At 41.7% G+C, this 20,765-nt stretch overlaps 1 protein-coding gene across 2 annotated transcripts in view; it reads left to right on the top strand.

Annotated features, from left to right (window-relative positions):
- The window catches only part of nedd9 (neural precursor cell expressed, developmentally down-regulated 9), a 37,316-nt gene extending 19,606 nt beyond the window's left edge, over nucleotides 1-17,710 (top strand). For both annotated transcript variants that reach the window (XM_083926039.1, XM_083926038.1), the window contains exons 3-7: nucleotides 10,394-10,492; nucleotides 11,229-11,354; nucleotides 13,815-14,987; nucleotides 15,488-15,577; nucleotides 16,735-17,710. In XM_083926039.1, coding sequence (XP_083782165.1) covers nucleotides 10,394-10,492; nucleotides 11,229-11,354; nucleotides 13,815-14,987; nucleotides 15,488-15,577; nucleotides 16,735-17,283 — 2,037 coding nt within the window. In that variant the 3' untranslated portion in view covers nucleotides 17,284-17,710. The remainder of the gene's footprint in view (nucleotides 1-10,393; nucleotides 10,493-11,228; nucleotides 11,355-13,814; nucleotides 14,988-15,487; nucleotides 15,578-16,734) is intronic.
- The last annotated feature ends 3,055 nt before the right edge of the window (nucleotides 17,711-20,765 follow it).

Here is a 20,765-nt window from a genome sequence, read left to right as displayed (position 1 = left end):
TTGGAATAATTGATGTGTTGGTTAACATTAGCTATCAAAACGATTTTGACTTTCTAGTGGCTTATGGTAGCTTATGTTAGCAAATTAAGATAGATATTGTGTTATAACTGACATTACTGAGAGTTTGCTGACATTGACGTAGCCCACTCCATTTTTTTAACCTCTTTGTTTATCCAATAATTGTCATTTGTGGCCATTTTTCCGCGAAAGTCACAGTCTTGTTTTTTAAAAAGGCACCGGCTGAAGAGTGAGCCCAGTGATCCTTCATTACTAATGGAAGTTATTGGCAGGTGTGCGCTTAAACAGGAAGGAAGAATGTTCCTGTTTATTCAACCGCTTAACTAGTTTTAGCACCTCAGACCAGATCATCCCTCCAGGAGACGTTTAGTAATTATATGCTGGATGAGCTTTTGAAATCCCAAGGGTATTCTTTTTAACAAATCAGCTCTAGCCATCATAGAAATGAGCTAAGGTGTGCATTTTCAGTAGGAACATAGGCAGGAGGCGCCGAAGGCTTAGAGGACTTAGTGTGATTGACTGTGTGATAAAGTCAGTCAGAGCCAAGGGGCTGAGAGGAAATACCTGTCAATCAACCTGCACACTGTCAACCAACACCTCATGACCAATAACAGGCCTCAAGGCTTAAATGAGGAATGGTTTTACAAAGGTTTTGCTGATAATATGGAAATTTAAACTTGCTTCTAATGAGAGTGTGTGTATTGTGCTGTAATCCTGTAATTGAGAGATTAAATTAGGTCTTGGACGTTTAACTTTCCCTCCAATCTGTGGTTATCGAAGCGGTGCAATTATCGGGTTGTTCTCGTCTACTAAATAGAAATATTTTTGACTGTGTCAGTGTATTGCGGGAGTTCATACAAGGCTCTGTTATTTTCCAGTGACTGTATCTGATCGTTGGACAGAAGCACCGTCAGACTGCGGCTACAGTTTAAGCCAAACAGCAATATTTTCTGAAAGGTTTATAGAGTGGAAGTTAAAGTTATTTTGTTCAGACAGGGTTCAAAAAGTCCCCAAAGGCATGGATTGACATGAATCTAGATGGATCATCTTTACAAAAGATACCCGGGGCATTAATTTAGCTCTGATAAAAAGTCAAAGATACATACGGTACATAAAAACACAGGGAGAGTGATTTTAACAGTTAGCATTCACCGCCAACAGAGCACAAAAGCTAATGATAAGAAAACTGATGATACATTAATCTGTTGCAGTCAGTTCACTTAAAAATGTGGGTCACTTACCAAATATGTCTTTCTTTGAAGTAAAAGACAAGTGTGAGCTTCATTAAAAGGTTCTCAGCGTTAAATATGACGCACAACTCTTCTCCAACGTACCAGGCTTTACTTCCTTTGTCAGGGTGGTTCTTTCCAAAATAAAATATTTAACCTTTCAACCTGTGAATATTTAAAACGGACTGATTTTACTTATTTAACCTCTTTAAAACCAAAAACACAGCATACTATTTTTTTATCCCTGTATACTCTCCATTTCCAAGTCAAATTGCCCTCAACACATCCCTCTTTTAATTAAAGTTCATTAAAAAGTTCTTGTTTTTGAGAACAAATGTAGTCCTCTAAAATCCCAACGAGGGCTGAAAACATCTGGGGCATAAAGAACGGTATGTCAGATGGTACTAATTTAATTTTGGTGAAGTTTATATGGTGTTTTGGTTTGCCACGAGAAGCTTTTGCCATTTATTGTTGCTCCTAAACTAATGTATAAAAATATATATATATACATATAGTAAATATAGTAAAGTACTTATCCAGTGGCTCCTTTTACTTTGAAACTTGCCTCGCAGTAATTATGGAGGTCATTTTTGTTGACCTGAAATCCAAAACCCTGACCTTCACTCTTCAAAACAGTGAACTACGTCTTGTTTACTACTGCTCGTCTTTAAGGAGCATATTGATGACAGGCTGCCGAGCGTTGACTCACGCTGCATGCAGTGTCAATGTGCAAAAGCCGACGGAGCTGCAGGGAAAACAGACATTTTCTTGTTGTTAAGTGACACTCGCTTCCCAAATGATTATGGAGCCTGATGTGGGCTTCCTAGACTAATAATCCCCTCTCATGTTACTCTAAAGCCTCCCGCAGAGAACGCTTCCTGCATGTCCTTCACCATGTGTGTGTGTGTGTGTGTGTGTTTGTGTGTGTGTGTGTGTGTGTGTGTGTGTGTGTGTGTGAGAGAGTCATGCATGCCAACCTCGCAGTGCAAATCCAGATTGGTGACTGGTTGTTTTCTCTTCATGTGGTGTGGGGCTCTGGTATATAAAGGCATACTGAGGTTTTGGCGCTTTCTTCCTCTCTGGCTGTTTGGTTTGATGCTGCAGCCTTGTCCTTGGGTGACCTTGGGTGAGCTAAACAGCCCCCCCACCCCCCATCCTCCCCTGTCCCTCCTCCAAAGCCTCCGAGCTGGGACTGTGTGGGACAGATGTGGCCACACAAAGGGCCTCCTCACATGGAGAAGCTTTGTATCGCCTTTTATCATTCTGAACTCAGAGGCCCGTTGTACATCTCAGTCTTGCACTCTTGATTCTTCTGCTCTGAAAGGTGTGTCTGTTTCGCGCCAGCAGTTTCCTGTGACTCAGAAGCTGAGGTCACAGTGTTCAAAGATGGGTTGGGTTCAGAGTTCAATGATCCCCGCCGAGCTTCTTATCTACCCCTACCAGACTGCCTTTTCATTCCTCACTTCCTGACTTCACGAGGTCTGCTCCTTGTACGGGCATTTCCTCCGCTCCCTGTGTCTTACTCTTAAGATCCAATCTGCTCATTGGTGCCATAAAGAGGTAGGTGCGCAACAAAAGGATTGATAAACTCCCACACAACTCAAGGAAGTGCTCCAATAGCTGTTTACAGGCTGTAAGGGTGTGCCATCTACCTTGATGAAAGTCCCCTTTAGGAGGTAACCAGGTTATGTGAAATGAATGGCTTGTTTGTTTTCCTGGGTCGTATTTTCTCTGCCTAATCATGCGCATGACAATCTCAGCACCAGATAAGTGAGTTATGTCTTCCTGAAGCAAGCCAGCTCCTTCAGACACTAGTCTGCTCGCCATTGTCGCAGTTGTGATGAATCGCTGGCCCATGAGGTTTGACCGGAGGGGGCAAGGTCATAAATCAGTCGTTGCAAAAGTAATGTGCTCTGCGGTGTGTGTGCATACTGAGAAGACAGTCTCCCCTTGAAAGTTTTAAAGCAGAGGATGTGGTAAAGTAGCAGAAGTAGGAGCTTTGCTGAAAGTTATCATATTTAGCTGTGGAGATGGAAACTATCCAGAGTTTAAGTTGTCATTCAAATTGATGTTTTCTTTCGGACAAAGAGTTTCAGTTTCACGGACAAATACAATCAGGAAATATTCACTTTTAAAAGCAGAAACAAGTTAATTTATGGTTTGAATTTCAGCCACAGTAGCACTTCAGATAACTATGTTTGGTTGGTCCACCACTTTAATACAGACTTAAATACCTCAACAACTATTAGTTGGACTGCCATGCACAGGTACTGAGAGTCCGAAAACACATCAGAGTGGAAACATTTGGCAGCTAATCCTCCAGTTCAGCTTCATATCAAACCTGGGGCTTCATGGCCTAACCATATAACACTTTTAAAGTACACGTAGCGACAACAAACACTAAGTTTTCACTTACTTTCCCGTTCGTTTTTCTTCTTATTTCTCCCTCCTTTTATGCTTCTTTGTCTTTCTCTTCTCGCACATAGCAAAAGGTTGCTAATGGTACTAGCAGCCTTAAGATCGCTAATAATATTACTACTACTTTTAGCAAATGCTGTAAGAGAGCGTTCAACAATTTTCGGGCAGTTGCGAACAAAATATGAACTGTGTCATGTGATAAACGTTCGTTTGAAAGTAAATATTATTATATTAAAGTAACATGGGTGCTAACAGAGTTAAGCATGCTGCTCACTTTCTCCATTCAGCCCGGAAGAGAAGAGCGAAACGGCGCCTTCAGTTCAAAACAGTGCCAGGTTCGGTTATGTCATGTGACTTTTCCAGGGGCCTATTTCAATACAATATTTCACTTTAAAAATACTGTAAATGCTGTGAAATCCTTACATTTCTTTACTGTGCTGCTGTGATTTTACAGACCTTGTTGTGGTATAACAGGGGGTTTTTTGATTGCAGGATTTTACTGTAAAATAAGCGTTAAATGCCGTAAACTCCAAGGATACTGTAGTCTTTAGAGGTATTCATTGGGATATTACAGGGGAACTTAATTACAACAAGTTACTGTAAAATAAGACTGGTAATTATTGTGAAATGCCTGTAATTTCTAACAGTGTATCATAGAAAACATTGACACTCTGCTCTGCCATTTTTAGAGCTTCTTTGTCGTATCTCGCTTGAAAACGTGCACAAATACAGACGTGCTTAAGGTTCATCCAGTACATTCCTCATTTCCCATTATCCTCTTATTTTCTAAGGACTGTCTCATGATATCGTTTTCTTAGAAAGTAAACACCCGAATGTCAGACACATCTTTCATCATTCCTTCTCTTCGAATAATCACGCCACGGGATTAAGACGCTGCTTTGATCACAGAGGATGAACGATGATCGTATTATTGCTAAAAATCAGTGTGTTCTCTTTTTAAATGCTCCTCATTAAGCCCGCTGTCTGTTTGGGTTTAGCCACTTGGACGTGTTACAGAGACAGCCCAAAGCCTCGCAGGATTCACCAGTTAATTACCTCCATTAATTAGTTTGGCACTTTAATAGGCTGCCGCAGCTCCGAGTGGCTGAGAGGAACATTATGGAGCAGTTCTGGCCCACAACAGTGCGGGAGACGTCTTACTGTGATTCAGCAAAGGAGGAAAAAAAGGGCAGGTTACTACAGAGCAGAAACACACCCTACATTTAGGAGATGCAGTCATATACAAAACACCACTCTTACCTAATATACGAGTGATAGCACGGTTAGATTGCACTCATTAAAAGGTGAACCTGTGCTGACAGAGCTGAAGGGAGAAAACGGCCGCAGGTCGACTTTGTCAGCAACCAGACGGATGGATCGGAGAACATAAAGGAGATGAGGAGGTGTGGATAAGGAGACGGATGGATGAAATTCAATGAGGTGCCCCTTTGACTTGGACGTCATTGTTGCCACCGTCTTTCATAAGCCGTCCTTTGGTGAAAAGCATCATTAGGGTTGTTGATTTGTGTCAGCGGGCACATTAGTTGTGCATGTGTGTCTGTAACCAGTGAAAAGGTGTGAAAGGATGATTTCCTGTTAAATCACGTCTAAACTCACCCACCAACAATCGTGAAGAGGGTTCTAGGCAGGGTCAATATGGTGGAAAACATAATGATGAGATTTCACCAGTTATTTATTCAGGTTTTACCCTTATTTTCCATCGTTTTTTTTACATGTTATTCTCTTAATACGGCAAATGCAGGCAAAACTATGGTATCTATAAAGTACCAACTGTTGTTCAAAGCTATAAAGTCGTTCTTGAGTTGCACCTTTCAACAACAAAGCCGTTTTAAGTCCTTTATAGAAAACATATAAGGGGAATTTACACATTAATAGGATTTAAAAAATATTATTTAAATGAGAAAGAGGTAAGCTATAATTGAATAAACAGATATAAAAGTTACAGAGTAGACGAGTTGTAGCGGAGTTAAATCGAGTTACTCTGTGAGGGCCGTTCATTTTATCGTCGTACGTTAAAATTGTTCTTTTATTGTGCCAATAAAAGGTTTTCTCATATTACATGTTGCAACTTTATTCATAGTACACATTTAAAAGAGGTCAAATTCACTGACAAAGCAAAGGGAGATGGCGTCACAACGTCTACAATGCAGATAATTCACATTTGCTCTGGTAAAATCAGTAATTTAGTGCCGCTAACAGTAGTCCACACATGCATAATTAAATTATACTGGTGGGATGTCTCAGTTTGAATCTGATCCAAATCTTACCCTATCATTATCCAAGTGAATATTTTGCAGATAAACTGAGTAACCCCTACTCCTGGAGAGATAAGAGCTGTCTGCCTTCAATGAGACGTTCTCATCACCACTGAGAGTTGAGCAGACCTCAAGTTATCTGGAAGTTTCTTTCACGGTCTGGAACGAAAGATTGAAATGCGTCCCAATGCTTTATTAACCCCATAGAAGTAGTTTAAAATCAATTATTTGACACAGAAAACAAACGTGTGAATGTTTTCAATGCAACGCACCGCACATCAGCACGCAATAACAAACACATGAGGTAGTTGTTGACGTAATGACGACACCTCTAAAATGACTCTGAAGTAAAGCTCAAAAGTCCTACCTGCCAAAACCCGAGCCTGCCAGGATGCTAAGCAAACACGGCGTTGCTGAAAGAGCCGTGAGTCACTCACCAGAACAACGCAGGAGTGTTAACAAGGCATCTATTTGGCTCCTCGGGGCACTAGTTTAAACCTGATCCCTCTTTAGTCACTCTGCCTCTTCCATGAAGGAATCCTGAAGAGTCTTATCACCTGAGTGGGAACAAATGTTTGCTCTCTGTGATGTCATCGCTCTCTTTAACAAAAAAAAGGGCTGCCACCGCCGCCGCCACCACCACTGCCATGCAAGTGTCAACTTCATTGGACGCGGTAAATATTTACCCACCAGCAATTATAGCAGCGCGGAGCGGCCTCTGAGCAACAGCCTGCTGGGTAAACAGAGGGCGTGGATGGGAAAGAAATGATCAGTGTGCATCTGGCAGCGGCTGAGAGGAGCCACTGATGGGACGGGCGCGACTCAATGCAATGACATGTACCTGTGGAAAAGGTCAGGGAGGTCTTTGACAGACACCTCGCTGCCATCTGCATGAGACAGCTGAGTCCAGACAACCCCCCTCTTATCATCAGCACACAGGCTCAACCCGCAGGGACAGCAGCCGAGCTAAAGTGACCTTTTTCCAGGCATCACTTTGTTTTGAAAAAGCTTCTGTCTGCTGCAGCCCTTTTCTTTATTATAAACATGTTTACTTGTAAAACTAAAGCAATTAATGTGCTTTAATGAACAATTACGATTCGTCCTCACTGCAGGAATTTGCTGCACATTCACACTCTGAGTCATAACTCAGTCAAATCTGAACACACAGACATTACACACACCTTTTTATATTCTGTGTAACCTACACTTCCCAAATATGTTATTATATCTAATGTCCAATGCAGAAACCTCCATATATCTGCTTAGAAATCACAGAAAAAGGACGATCTAAAGTAAAAAACTGGTGATGGTTGTCTGTACATATGTGTTTGCTGCAAACAGGAACTGCTAATGGCTGATTTGGCAAACGTCTGTCAGTGTCAGTTTGCCCAAATGTCCTCAAATATAGGCTTTTAAAAACAGGGCTCCAGCTACTGTAATTAACTGACTCCATGGCAACATTATACTTCCTGTTTCCATCCTCGAAAGCTCCCAAAATAAAGGAGCCGTGGCTACAAAACTTTAGAGTATAATTATCCCCTAAATCAAAGTAAGACAACAAATCTAAAAGTTACAAATGAATCCACTGATATTAATGTTTTCCTGTTGCTTTTTTGATCGTCATACAGCCAGATGCTACATCCATGAACAATATATGATAATGATGTGATATAATAACATGGTTTCCAGCACTGTGCACTGTAATGTAGATAAAACATCTTTATTTTCCCAAAGATATCATTGGCTCCGATGTCCATCACAAATAAACGTCCAAAATAATGAAAATGCTCCTTATTTTCTATTGAAGTATTAAAGTAATCCAGTCAAATCAAATCAAATCAAACTTTATTTATTATTTATAGTGCACATTTCAAACGACCAACGTTCGACCAAAGTGCTGCACAGTTCAGGAAAACAATACAACACTAGAATAAAAAATACTGTTGTGGAAATGGATTCTTCAATAAAGATCAGGATCAGCTTTTTCTCCGTGGTTTATTTTGCCAAAGCATTTTCCTCTGCAGACAAAAGTACGTTCATCCCTACATCTTACAAAGTTAGAGTCTAGTAGGAATGACGACGGGCCAAATCTAACCCTAACCCTAACCCAAACAGTTCAGCAAGACAAGACAACACAACACTAGAATAGGAAATACACATAAAAGACAGCAGACGGTGTCGTGCTCAGCCTGAATTAAAAGCCATGGAGAACACGTGAGTCTTCAGTAACGACTTAAAAACTTCTTTGCGAAAGCAAGAGGGAATGCTCTCAGAGGGGCAGTTCGTAGGCTGCAGACCCTGCATTATATCTGAAAGTGATGACAGCGATACAGGCGCAAACTGGTTTAAAACAGCCGGACACACCAGTGTGACAACAAAGTCGCCCTGAGAATATCGTAACTGTAGTTCCAAAACGTATTTGGTATTATTTTCCCCCAGACTGAAGTTAGACAATGTTTTCTTGTTGCAGTTTTTCCCAATAAAATAACATTTTCATGGTGCTATAGAGCCAGGCGCTACATCCATGAACACATAACAATAAAGCTGTACGGTATTACACTATAAAGTACGTAAAACGTCCTTTTTTACACAGTTTTAACAGCCTGGAGCATGCGAGCGACAGTGCGTGAGAAGAGCCCGGCGCGGTGAAGGCTATTTATTCCTCCGCTGGTTTATTTCAGACGGGTTTTTAAAGGCCGTGGTGTGCGTTTCAGCTCCTGACCCCACAGGCCCTGTTGGGATGATGTATGCACGGACAGGAATGCCAACAATGAACACCTTAAATCACCGCGGGGGCTTGTTTCAGATTGGACTTACGAGAACCACATGGACTACCGTTAGTCAGACTCTGGTTTAGATGAATGGCATTCCTTTCCATACTAGGCGACGTACTCTCTTTTTCCATTCCTCTCACTTTCCACCTCGGTTACATTTTTTTTTTTCGTAAATCTCTTTTACAAACCTCCCTCCACCCTCTTCCTCTACATCTCTGCTGCTGCTGCTTCCTCAGAAACATTAATCCCATTCAGAGTTGGCTGAGGTTACAGCCCCTACTGCTCAGATAAACGCACAAAAGATTGTATTAGGATATTAACTCCACGGCGCGTCAAGAGGAGATACTCGGATTTAAGTTTTACGCCTCCCCAGAGACTCTGCCAGGAAGCCGTGCGTATTGTTCCTATTTTTGAGCCCCGTTAATGAGCCGAGTGTGGCGATAGTGGTGCATGGGGGCAGAAGAGCGGCACTGGGCTCAGGGAAGGACATTCCCAGCATTCCTCTGTCTGTCTGACGCAGCAAGGAGGTCTGCTTTTAGGGGGACAACGGCGCTGGGGGAGGGGAATGGAAACACTGGGATTAGTTGGTGTGGAGGGACTGATTATCACTGACGGGAAAAGAGGAGGGAAAATGTGGTTAAAAGGGGCCAAAAATGTCACAGGCAGTGTGTTTGTGGTGTTTTTTTGTTGTTTTTTCCAAAGCAGTAATCACGTTATTCTGCACCACAGGGTCAAATATGTCAAAGGTGTGTTAAAATGGGGTTGTTCATCAATACCAACGACTACCTGATGATTACTTCACCGGGTTTAGAAAACACGTAATCCAGCCAGCACTACCATAAAAAACTCCTTTTTTATTAAATCATAAAATATAAATCAATTCAAAGTCCTCGGGTTGAAAATTCCTCGCAGTTTTTTTTCACAAAGTGCGGCTGAAGTTTTGCTCGTTTTATCGCACGACTGAGCCACATTACTTTTATTTCGTTTTTTATTAGTTGAACTGCAGGATTACGATGTTCTGTCCGTTCCCTTGGCTGTATTCAGAGTCAACCTATGTCAGGATTTGCTGCTTCATAGGGTTTTAAATGTAATATGTTGAGCTTTTTAGATAAAGCTGCAAAGATTAAAGGATTCATAAATGAATCTCCAAATATTTTGATAATCATTTTGAGTCATTTTTGTGGGAAATTTGAATATTTCCTGTTGTTTTTTCTCTCTCTATGACAGTAAACTGAAAATCTTTTAGTTGTGGACAAAACAAGACATTTGTGGACGTCATCTGAGCTCTGGGAAACACTCATCGACACTTTTCACCTGTTAATTTCATAATCAACCGATTAATAAACAATGGAATAAATTAGTTGCATTCCTACTTTGGGACCGTTGGTCAGACAAAACAAGACATTTCAAAGACTTTGTGCTCTGAAAATGAGCATTTTTTGTTATTTTCTGCCATTTTGTTGACGCATAATTGAAAAAAAAATATTGATACTGCAAAGAATTATCAAAACAGCCCATTAAAGTGTGTTTTTTGTCTTTATTAGACATGATACAGTACAGGCAGAGATCTGGGTGGCAGGAGGATTGTGTTTGTCCTGAGCACTTCTGTGTCCCAGGTGTCGTTTTCCTGAGACAGCAGCTCTCATTGTTTGTTTCTCCTCCCGCTGTGATGGGACAGGTGGTGACCCCGACCAGAGTGGGACAGTCCTACACCTTCAGCCCAGGCCAACACGACCAACAGGACCTCTATGACGTCCCACCCAGCAGATCACAGGGGGTAAGCGCCTCGTGTTCCCACAGCATGTACAGTTTATCCTGCCTACTTAAAAATCTAATAATAAAGTCTAATGTAAGTCTAATAATGTGAGTAACCAGCACTGTTCATTCTGTTTGATTTCAAAGGGATTTAAGTGACTTTTTGGCTGATATTTACTATTATATATATATATATATATATATATATATATATATATATATATATATATATTCTAAAATACTCGATAATAAAGCAAAAATGGAAAGGAAATTAAGAAATAAAGTAGAATTTACATACAATTAATGTTTCAGAAATATCAGATTTCTTCATTTTAAGATTTAATTTAAATTTTCTACAAGCTTGACATTATAGCCAACCATTGTGCTTTGTTATTAAATATTTGAACGCATGTTTCTTACATTTGTAACGCTTATAAGTTGCCAACCTTATTTCTAAAGCTTGGTAAACAGAAACATTGTTTTTGTTCCTGGTTTTTGGTGTCTTTTTACTTTGTTTGTTTATTCTTTTTTCTATTTAATGGTGTCTCGTAAGCCTACTTGTGCTAGGCATATTATTTATGTATGGCACAATAATAAAAAAGAATAAAAAATTAATGCATATGCATGCAACATTACGTACTTTGTAACGGCGGCTGCAGTACATAATAAAAGTAAAGGGAAAAAGCGTGCAATTTGGAACGCAGCCTAGTAACCAGTACGTTTTATGTGAGTATGTCTTCTTTTTCGTTCATGTTTAGGTGTACGATATTCCACCTGGTCAGCTGTTTCCTTCTGCCAGAAACCAAGGAGTTTACGACGTCCCTCCGTCTCAAATGGACCCCAGGACACAAGGCGTTTACGACATACCTCCCACTTCACAAGGGGTAAGAGAACATTTCTGGTGCATCTTCCACCACAATGATCAACTCAGACACTCTTTTTATTCCAGTCGAATAAAGTCGGGATTAAGGAAGTGGTAGCTGCTTAAGTTATTTATTGATACAGTTCCTAGAATTTCTCTTAATTGTCTGCAATAAGTGAATAATACGTCAAATGTCGCATTAAAGGCATTCTTGCGGCACCACTAAATGAAAGCTTTGCCTGCCAGCAGAGTTTAACCCAAAACTCCACGAGTCAAGGACGCAACTCTTCTCTTTCCAGACCCTCTAAGATTTCACCAGACTTCCAGACCCGACCAGGCACACAGCCATCAGTTTGTTTGTAATAACCTGAAATATGCTGGGACCAGTTATTTGCGTCGTTCTTAATTACAGTTTTGGGCAGGCCTGTCTAGCTGTAAAGAGTGCATTTCAAGGCTGAGGGAAATCACTCACAGGCCGCCATTTTTTTTCACCACCACTGCGCTCCCATCATGCTCTGTGCCATGTAGGTCACACACACACACACACACTTTGCTCAGGCAAGTCAAAACGCTTTGTCGTACTCTGTACTAGAGGAAGGATATAAATGTTTTAAATATAGTAACTGCATGCTTTTCACTTCCCCACTCTCTAAACTGCAGTGCTGCTGTACAAAGTTCAGTGTGTTGACAGTCGACTTCTTCCAGTAAGATGATTTCCTAAATGTCATGTTACTGGTTTTCCTGATCGGGGCAAGAGAGCAGAGAAACCTGCTGTCTCTAGGTAGATTTTCTCCTGGATGACGCAAAGTCACTGCAAAGTTACCTGAACTTGCACATCGGCTGATACAGAACACAGATCTGACTCCACTGCGTTAAAGATAAATATATTTTTCAACATCTGTATACGACTTACCCTGTATGGATGTGATATTACTACTATCATTGTTGTATGGCCTGGCTTACACTATACATAAGGAGAATGAATAACAGAACTTTCTTTTATAATTTATTGTGTAACTATCTGTTATTATCTAAGTGACGGAAAAGGAACCCAAACTACTTTCGAAGTAGATTTTTCAGAGCTAAATTACGCGGTATTGTATCGGTGCATAGACTTACACACTAGCCAGTACCAGCATTTAACACGGTACCTGAGGCATTTCCGACACTGGTATCAGAACATCTCGAGTTTCTGTTAGTGGTGCATGATGTCAGCAAGCCTACGGTTCATTTTGGGTCACAGTTTTCGGTTAGTTTTGCACATTAGGGGGTAAAAAACCCCCACAAATTTCCACCGTTCTTCTGTATTTTATCGTTTACTCAGCGTATTTAAACCTGACTTAAAAGATGACATAGCATTAACACTGTATTTTTAGCTCTTAGCACACAACCTAACAACTTTTATTTCCTTCTGTAACCAAAAAATGGCCGCTAACGTGTGCAAACGGGGCTACAGTTTGTGTAATGAACGGTTCGTTTATGAACCCTCAGTTTCTGTGTCATCAGCTTTCTACAAGTACAAGACCACAGGCGGGGAGAGTAACAGCAGAGGTCATTACATGGAGGGATGTTTTTAAAATAGTTAAAGCCAAAGTCAGACTAAAACTGGAGCTTCTACACTTAAAAGTCACCTCCAGAAGTCTAAATGAGTCATGAATGTTTGACTATTTGTGAAATTCAGACACAGTCGCCCTTTGAGGAAATGCAATCTTCTGTCTGTGGCTTCGGTCTCTTTACAGTTCAAATGAAAACGCTATGGTTTTAATATAATGTCGGAGGGCTGATGGGTTCTCTGGATGAATGATTATAAGAAACTTGAGTAGTGTTTTAGAAAGCGAACCTTTAGTGTGGCTGGTTCTATTTGCAAAGCCCGGGACAGAAGACAAAAGTTCTGTGTTTGTAAGAAGTTACGTTCACATATAATTACACACGTTTCAGCACGACGGTCACAGTCGCCAAGTCTGCTTGTTAGAATAGACTTTGTTTTTCTGTGAAGTAGCTTACAAATATTGGGAGTGTTGTGTTTTTGGGGGGCTTAATCCCTATATGTCTGTGTCCACAAAGAGTGGAGGAAAGAGAGACGATTAAAATACTGGATTCAACCTCAAGTGGGAAACGATTCAGAGGCAGTGTGCAGACTCTGCAGGAGTGAAATAAGTGCACATCATCTTGTTCAACATGCCAGCACCAATAAACATAAAAGAAACGCGGCGCGGTCCTCGTCTGTGAGGCTTATGGACGTTGTATTCACGGTCTCAAAGCACAATGAGACAAGACAGAGAAGAGAGTTGAAGATCGCAGCCAACACGTCCATTAGTTCCGCTGTCTGTCTCAGTAAATTAATTAGGTCTAGTTGTGACAAAGAAACCAAATGCAAAATAACTTTGTTGCTGTTTCTCGCTGACTATAACTGTGTAATACAATAAACCCTGATTGTGCTCCATGATTGTGAATTTTCACTAATGATCGCCTTCTCCCGCAGGTCTACTCGGTGCCCCCCTGCAGGACCAACCCCGCCCTCCAGGAGGGAAACTATGACTTCCCGCAGCCTCTCAAACACAAACAGGAAGGCATCTACGACGTCCCACCAACCGCCCTCATCAAGCCCGCACCGAGCCCCGCGTCGAATTACGACTTCCCTCCTAGTGTGGAGCCTCCTGTTCGTCACCAGCACCCAAATACCAACAGCAACGAAGGCATTTACGACGTACCTCCGCCCGCCCTTCATTCTGGTGCGGGTTCTCAGAGGGACGTGTATGACATCCCCCGGGGCATACAGACCTCACAGCACAGAAACTCGCCCGCTGACAGAGACAGCAGCAAAGGCATCTACGACATCCCCGCTCAGGATGCTCGTGCAGTAGCAGACGTGACAGACGGCGTGAACCGCCTGTCGTTCTCCAGCACCGGCAGCACGCGCAGCAGCATGTCCACCTCCTCGTCCTCCACGGGCTCCGGCTCTGAGGGCCGCCTGGCTCTGGATGTGGACGCTGCTGTGCAGAAGTTGTACCGCCTGCAGCAGGCCGTGGAGGCCTCAGCCGGGGCTTTACATTCGATGGCAGCTTCCCCTCACTGGAGGACTTTTCCCTTTATGGAACGCCACGCTAACGACGTCCGTGCGGTGCTAGACAGGGTCCGGGCTGCTCTGGGGGACTTTGTTGTGTTTGGTAGAGGGGCTGCGGCAAATGCCACAGCTCTGTCAGACTCCAGCCTGCACAGTAAGCTGAGACGGCAGCTGGGGCGCCTGGAGGACTCGCAGCAGATCCTCCTGCAGAGCTACCAAGTGCTCGAGAACTGCAGCTGGGCTCTGAACGCCCTGGCGTCCTCTGGCAAGCACCACAACAAGAGCGATGACCTGGATCGCTTCGTCATGGTCTCCAGGACTGTTCCCGATGACGCCAAGCAGCTGGCCTCCTCGATAGGCAGCAGTGCCGAGCTGCTGTTCAGGCGGACACACATGGACGGGTCTTTCTCCATCGGGAGCACACCTGATGAGAGTGTGATCCACCCGCTCACCTCCCCCTCCTCTGACAACGACAACTACGGAGGCCAGACCAAGCCCTTCCCCGTGCCCTCCAGCCAAGACAAAGACAACATGAACAGCGAGAAGTGTGTGAAAAGCTGGATGGAGGATTACGATTACGTACATCTGCAGGTAAACCCTCAGCGCCAGGAAATGTCTTGTTGTCGTGTTTAATAACAAGAATGTGAATATTATAAGGCAAAAAAGTGACAATTATCTTTCAGATTGAGTACTATTTTCTGAGCTTTCACTCAAAAAAGGCATTATGTTGTGTTGTGTACTTCAGACAATTAGAAAAACACCATGGAGGCTCTTTAGTCCACTACAAAGACGAGAAACTTTATTCTAACCTTGACAAAGGCAGTACAAACCTTCTGTTCTTACCTTTTCACAATAAAAGCCCACGACACACACATACTACGTAGCTAACTGTTTATCAGAGGAACTCAAATTCATCTCATTTCACTAAAAGGAAACCCAATAAAATAACGTACAGTAGTTTAGACTTTACAAAAACGTAACTCTGACTTCATACTACAGAGTCTAATTGATAGATGATGTTTTAAAAGAGAAACCCGGCTGTGGAAGTACCTTTGAATGCCTCTCCTCATCCTCCTCATCTTCCTCCGCAGGGCAAAGAAGACTTTGAACGTCAGCAGAAGGAGCTGTTGGACAAAGAAAACATCATCAAGCAGAGTCAGGTCCAGCTGGGCCAGGAACAGGTGAGCCTCTCTATTCCTCTTTCTCACAAACATATTTATGTTTCCGTACAGTCACACACACGCAGCTGTCGACCTTTGGGGTCTCGAGGGTGCAGAGACTTTGGGAGTCAAACATTTGAACGGCATCTCACAACATTACACATTTTTTAAAAAACTGGCTTTAATTGTTTCTTATTCATCATTAATATTTAATGTTATAGACAAATATTTAAGATTTGAAACCAAGTTTTTTCAACCTTTTTTATTCATATGGCTCAAAATTTGTTCCTGCTTTGATTTACTTTAATTACTAATTAATCAGTTCTCAGTTTCTTTGCTCTATTAATTAGTGTTTGACGTAAAATAATATTTAAATTGTTTGTTTTTATTCGGCCAAGAGTCCAAACACAAAAAAAAAACATTTAATTTAACACACGTGATAGAAACAAGCAGCAAATCCTCCAATTTGAGAAGCTGGAAGCAGAAAATATTTGAAAATGTTGCTTAAAAAATTACTGAAACGATAAATGGATCATCAAAATGGTAGTCCTATAGGAACAAGCAGTTTTTTAACCTTTAAAAACATCTTTGCCGAGCATCAAAACAAACTTTTACCTTATATAAACACAAATTATATAGCACAAATCATACATAAAATGCAAATCCAAGTGCTGAACATAAAAATGCTAAAGCAGAACATACAGAAAAACATTTAAACGTTAAGAAAAGTTATAAAAAATAAACAAAATCAGGAAGACAGTGTTCATGTTCAGTGGTGAAACATAACTACAGTACATTTACTCATGTACAATGTTGAGGTACTTGCACGTAGTACTAATAATATTGTATTTTTTTACTTTACTAAATGTTATTTGACGGCTTTAGTTACTTTGCAGATTGAGATTATTAATAAAAAAACACAAATCAACTAAAAGAAATCATGACATTTAAACCCAGCAGTAAATAAAGTCATTCAAATTAAAATCCACATTTACCAGCTGCAACATTTAAACGGATGAACACATGAATGTATCAATAACTATAATCCAGTAATAAATTATATATTACTCTGAAAATGTCTTCATAATAAGTTCTTTTACCTTGGTAGTCTAAACATTTTGACTTTTACTTCCTTCTCTGTGCTCGGTCAATAATCTGAATCCTGTCGTCCTTCGCAGATCAATCAGTTCAAGAAACTGGAGCAGGAAGTGATCAAACCGGTGGAGAATGACGTCACGCAGTGGTCGTCCCTCCAACAATCTGGCGTGACCTCCGCCTCCCCCTCGGACTCTTCCTCCGCCCTGTCCCCCTCCACCCACGTGTGCGCTCGGGACCGCCAGCTGCTCGGCTTCTACTCGGAGCAGTGTGAGCAGCACTTCGTGACGCTCCTCAGCGCCGTGGACGCCTTCTTCGGCTGCGTCAGTGCCGGGCAGCCTCCTCGCATCTTTGTGGCGCACAGCAAGTTTGTCATCCTCAGCGCCCACAAACTGGTCTTCATCGGAGACACCCTGTCCAGGCAGGCGTCGGCGCCCGAGGTGGCCAACAGGGTGATGAACTCCAGCAACGTGCTGTGTGACTTGTTAAAGACGGTGGTGGCTGCGACCAAAACGGCCGCCCTGAACTACCCGAACACAGCCGCCATCCAGGAGATGGTGGACAGAGTCACCGATCTCTCACATCACGCTCAGCAGTTCAAAGAACAGTTGCTGCAACTCGCCAACTTGTGATTTTAAACCCGTCAACAGACTCCGCGTGTACATTAATCTAGCATAAATATATATATTTACAGTATATATACATACATCTATATATATTGCTCTTCATCTTTGAGTTTTGGATGTTGTAAATAGTCTGTTCTGTAAATATTTGCTCTATTTTTGTGTAGATTGTTTTATATTATGAATATATTTGTAGATGTTGGTAGATTACTGTGCGTAGACTTTTTTCATAACATTCCTGTCGCGTATAATGAAGCACCTTATGAGATGTCCTGCGTTTTCCATTTCCTCCCGTAGAGTGTCGTCGATGTGTCTTACTGCTGGGTGTGACAGTAAATCCTGTAAATCACGTTAATGTCGATACGTGTGTGTGTGTGCGTGTGTGCGTGTGTGTGTGTGGAGCTCTCCACAAAGTAAAGGATTGTTCTTAACCCTGTGACTGTGTCCTTCAATTTCTCTGACGTAACAGATTAGTTACAGGAAGTGACAGGAAGAGAGAGGGAAGAGGTGTTTTCTTCTGATTTAGTTTTGCTTGCACAACATTTTGCACAGACGTTAGGAGGCGTCAGAGCCACAAGGACTTTTTTAATTTAAGCAAAATGGGGTTTTTGGACGAAAGCCACGAGGAAAAAACAGTTCAATTCTAAAAATATTGATCTTTTAATGCTAAAAAGTTGTATTCATGTCAGAGTGAACTCTTAATAACCATATAGGTTATTACAGGTAGATGAAATTGAAAATGATGTAAAGTAGGGTCGGGTGATCGGACAAATATATCAACTCTGTGACGACCGAGTACATCACCGGTTGTCATTTTTTGGGCCAGTGTCATAACTTTATTTTGCTAATATACCGGTGTCCTTTGGAAGAACGAATCGTGTCTAGAGACGGTGTGTTTTCACATCTTTAGCCCTTTTTTAGACAGGATTAGTTTAATGTGGGGACTCGGGGTAAAATAGTTTTACCTCAGGACGTCTGTAATATAAACGGCCAATTTCAACGACATGAAGAAATCCCTGAATTCTGACAGAGGTGGGAGGGGTTACTCCATTTACACACTATGTAATTTCTCGCGCCCAGCAGCCAATGTGGCGTCTACTCTTGATATGTCTATGATGTCACCTCCCTGTCTCCATGTGCGTGCTACATCCTGGTATCACAAAACTAACGGACTGAATCGATTATCGAAAAAAAGTGATGAGTGCTTCTTCAAGCGCCTCCACGCTCAAAAATATGCAAAAACGATGTATTATCCGGATATGGTGAAATATCAACATATGTTTTACAGAGGGTCGTATTCAGACGGGATCCGTTTTAGAAGAAGAAGATGAAGAACTCCTTTTGTTTACCAAGCGAGGGAAATTCAATTTATTTACTCTATTATTGGTATTGTACTGGTTACACACACACACAGGCCCGAAACACACACACATGCACAAACAGGACTTATATACATGCAGTTAATGGAGAGATGTCAGCGCGAGTTGAGCAGATAGGGGTTCGGTGCCTTGCTCAACAGCACCTCTGCAGTGCCCAGGGGATGAACTGGCACCTCTCCAGCCACCAGTCCACACACCATTCATGCCGCCTCTTACCTGAGGTATTTTTCCGAACAGTTTTACAGAAAGGTAAAAATCGTCGTAATTTTTACCGACCATTCTCCGGAATAATCACTGACATGGTGCACGGGACTAAAACCTCTGGTAAAATAGATGTTACCCCAGGTCCCCACATTACACTGGTCCCATCCAAAAAGGGCTTCACTTGAGGAATTAAGGATTTATTTCTCCAAATGGTTAAAAGACAATTTTGGTGAGTTTTATTGTTTTTTGACCAGATTTTTTTTTTTTTACTTTGATCCAAAAAGGTAAAATTACCTTTTTTTTTGTTAGTTTTTTTCCCCAATAGAGTCTGGGGGCATTGATGTTTCTTTTTACATCTTATTCGGTGAATAACATTTTTTTTCGACCGAACCAGAGTTGATGATGGAATATTGGAAGGACTAACTTCGACTGGTTTGGCAAGTTTTAGTTTATTTCTGTCCGGTTTGAATGAAGCAATAAAGCGAACGTCTTATTTTGTTGAAAGGGAGAAACTTGAATTCAGGGTTCAAGGTGTATTATGTATAACTATTATTTCCAAGGTAAAGAATCAACTTTAATGCTAAGGTAATGGAGTTTAGCTGATGAAGACCATGAGATACAGATGAAAGCTCCAGGAAAACTAAACATTCAGGCTTCATATACGAGCGTGGACGTCATTCTTGTTCTAGTTTTTTTCCCTTTAGCTTGACATGTCATTAGGCAAACACTATCTGTAAATGAAGACAATGAGATGCAGTTATAAGAAATATTTAAGCATAAAAACTGTCGTTTTAGGCTCTGAAAAACACAACTGGACCTTGAGTTAGCTCTTTAAGAAAGCGTGAAGACAACATTTCAGTGGTCAGAAAGAGAATTTAACTGTAATTCGTCCAAACATGACTCAGCACTCAATACATTTTCAGATAAAATTCTGCAGATTTAAGGGTTTTTAAGTAACAGTGGTAGCCCGATGTCTTGTCAGACTCAATCACATCCCTGTGGGCGCCCGCGGGATGTTTTTGATTTCAAGTCAAATCCGATCAGAGTTAGCCGCTCCCTCTAATCTTAAGAAGGGCGTCCGTTAAAAGATGGGGCTGAGAGCAGGACAGAGGCTGCCGGATAAAGTGCCAGCCTCTGCCAAATAGTTCTTCACGTTGCTTGCAGAACATTAGATATGACACGCGGAGAATAATGAGGGGTGAGTAAAGGACGCTGCATGTTCTCTGGACCGTGAGAAACGTGTTTTTCCAGAGTGACCGTATCAGCTGCAACACATTTTCTCTGGTTCAAAGTGTAGAGAATTGATCAAATGTACAGAAACGGACTCTTGGGAACATAAAGTTGGAGGATTGAGTGTGTAAAAATCCCCCGAGCACACACACACACACACACACTGGCACTTAAAAGCAATCCTACTGTTTTTATTATTCACTGCTTCCCACTCTGAGCTCTCCAGGGAGACGAGAAAGAAAGGAATTTGCAATGACTTTCAAAAAATAAAGAAGGGGATCCTATTTGAAACTGACAGACAGAAACGGTAAATCAGGAGATGCCAGGTCCATTTTTACAAGTCTGTATCTGCATTCAGGTCACACGCTACAGGAGTTGAGGAAAAAGAGCTTAAAAGCTTCCAGGCTGACTATTTTATCCATTTCCATAGAGCCCACGCTACCATGCTACCAGCTGCTCCACTATACAACACGTCTTCATAACTGAATGACAGATCAGGTCGATAAGCAAATGACTCCCATGGCCGTGCTATTAAATGGCTGCACCATGGCGGATTTAAACACGTGACCGCTTTGTTTGACGTTGTGAAACGGAACGACTGAAGTTTAGGTAACAAAATAAAGTGGCCGAAATAACTGCATTTTCTGTGGCCGAGAGGCTCGTTCATGTGCTCAAGAA

This window comes from Echiichthys vipera (genome assembly GCF_963691815.1).
Source record: "Echiichthys vipera genome assembly, chromosome: 13".
Classification (NCBI taxonomy): Eukaryota; Metazoa; Chordata; class Actinopteri; order Perciformes; family Trachinidae; genus Echiichthys; species Echiichthys vipera.
This window is presented reverse-complemented; position numbering and strand designations above follow the sequence as displayed.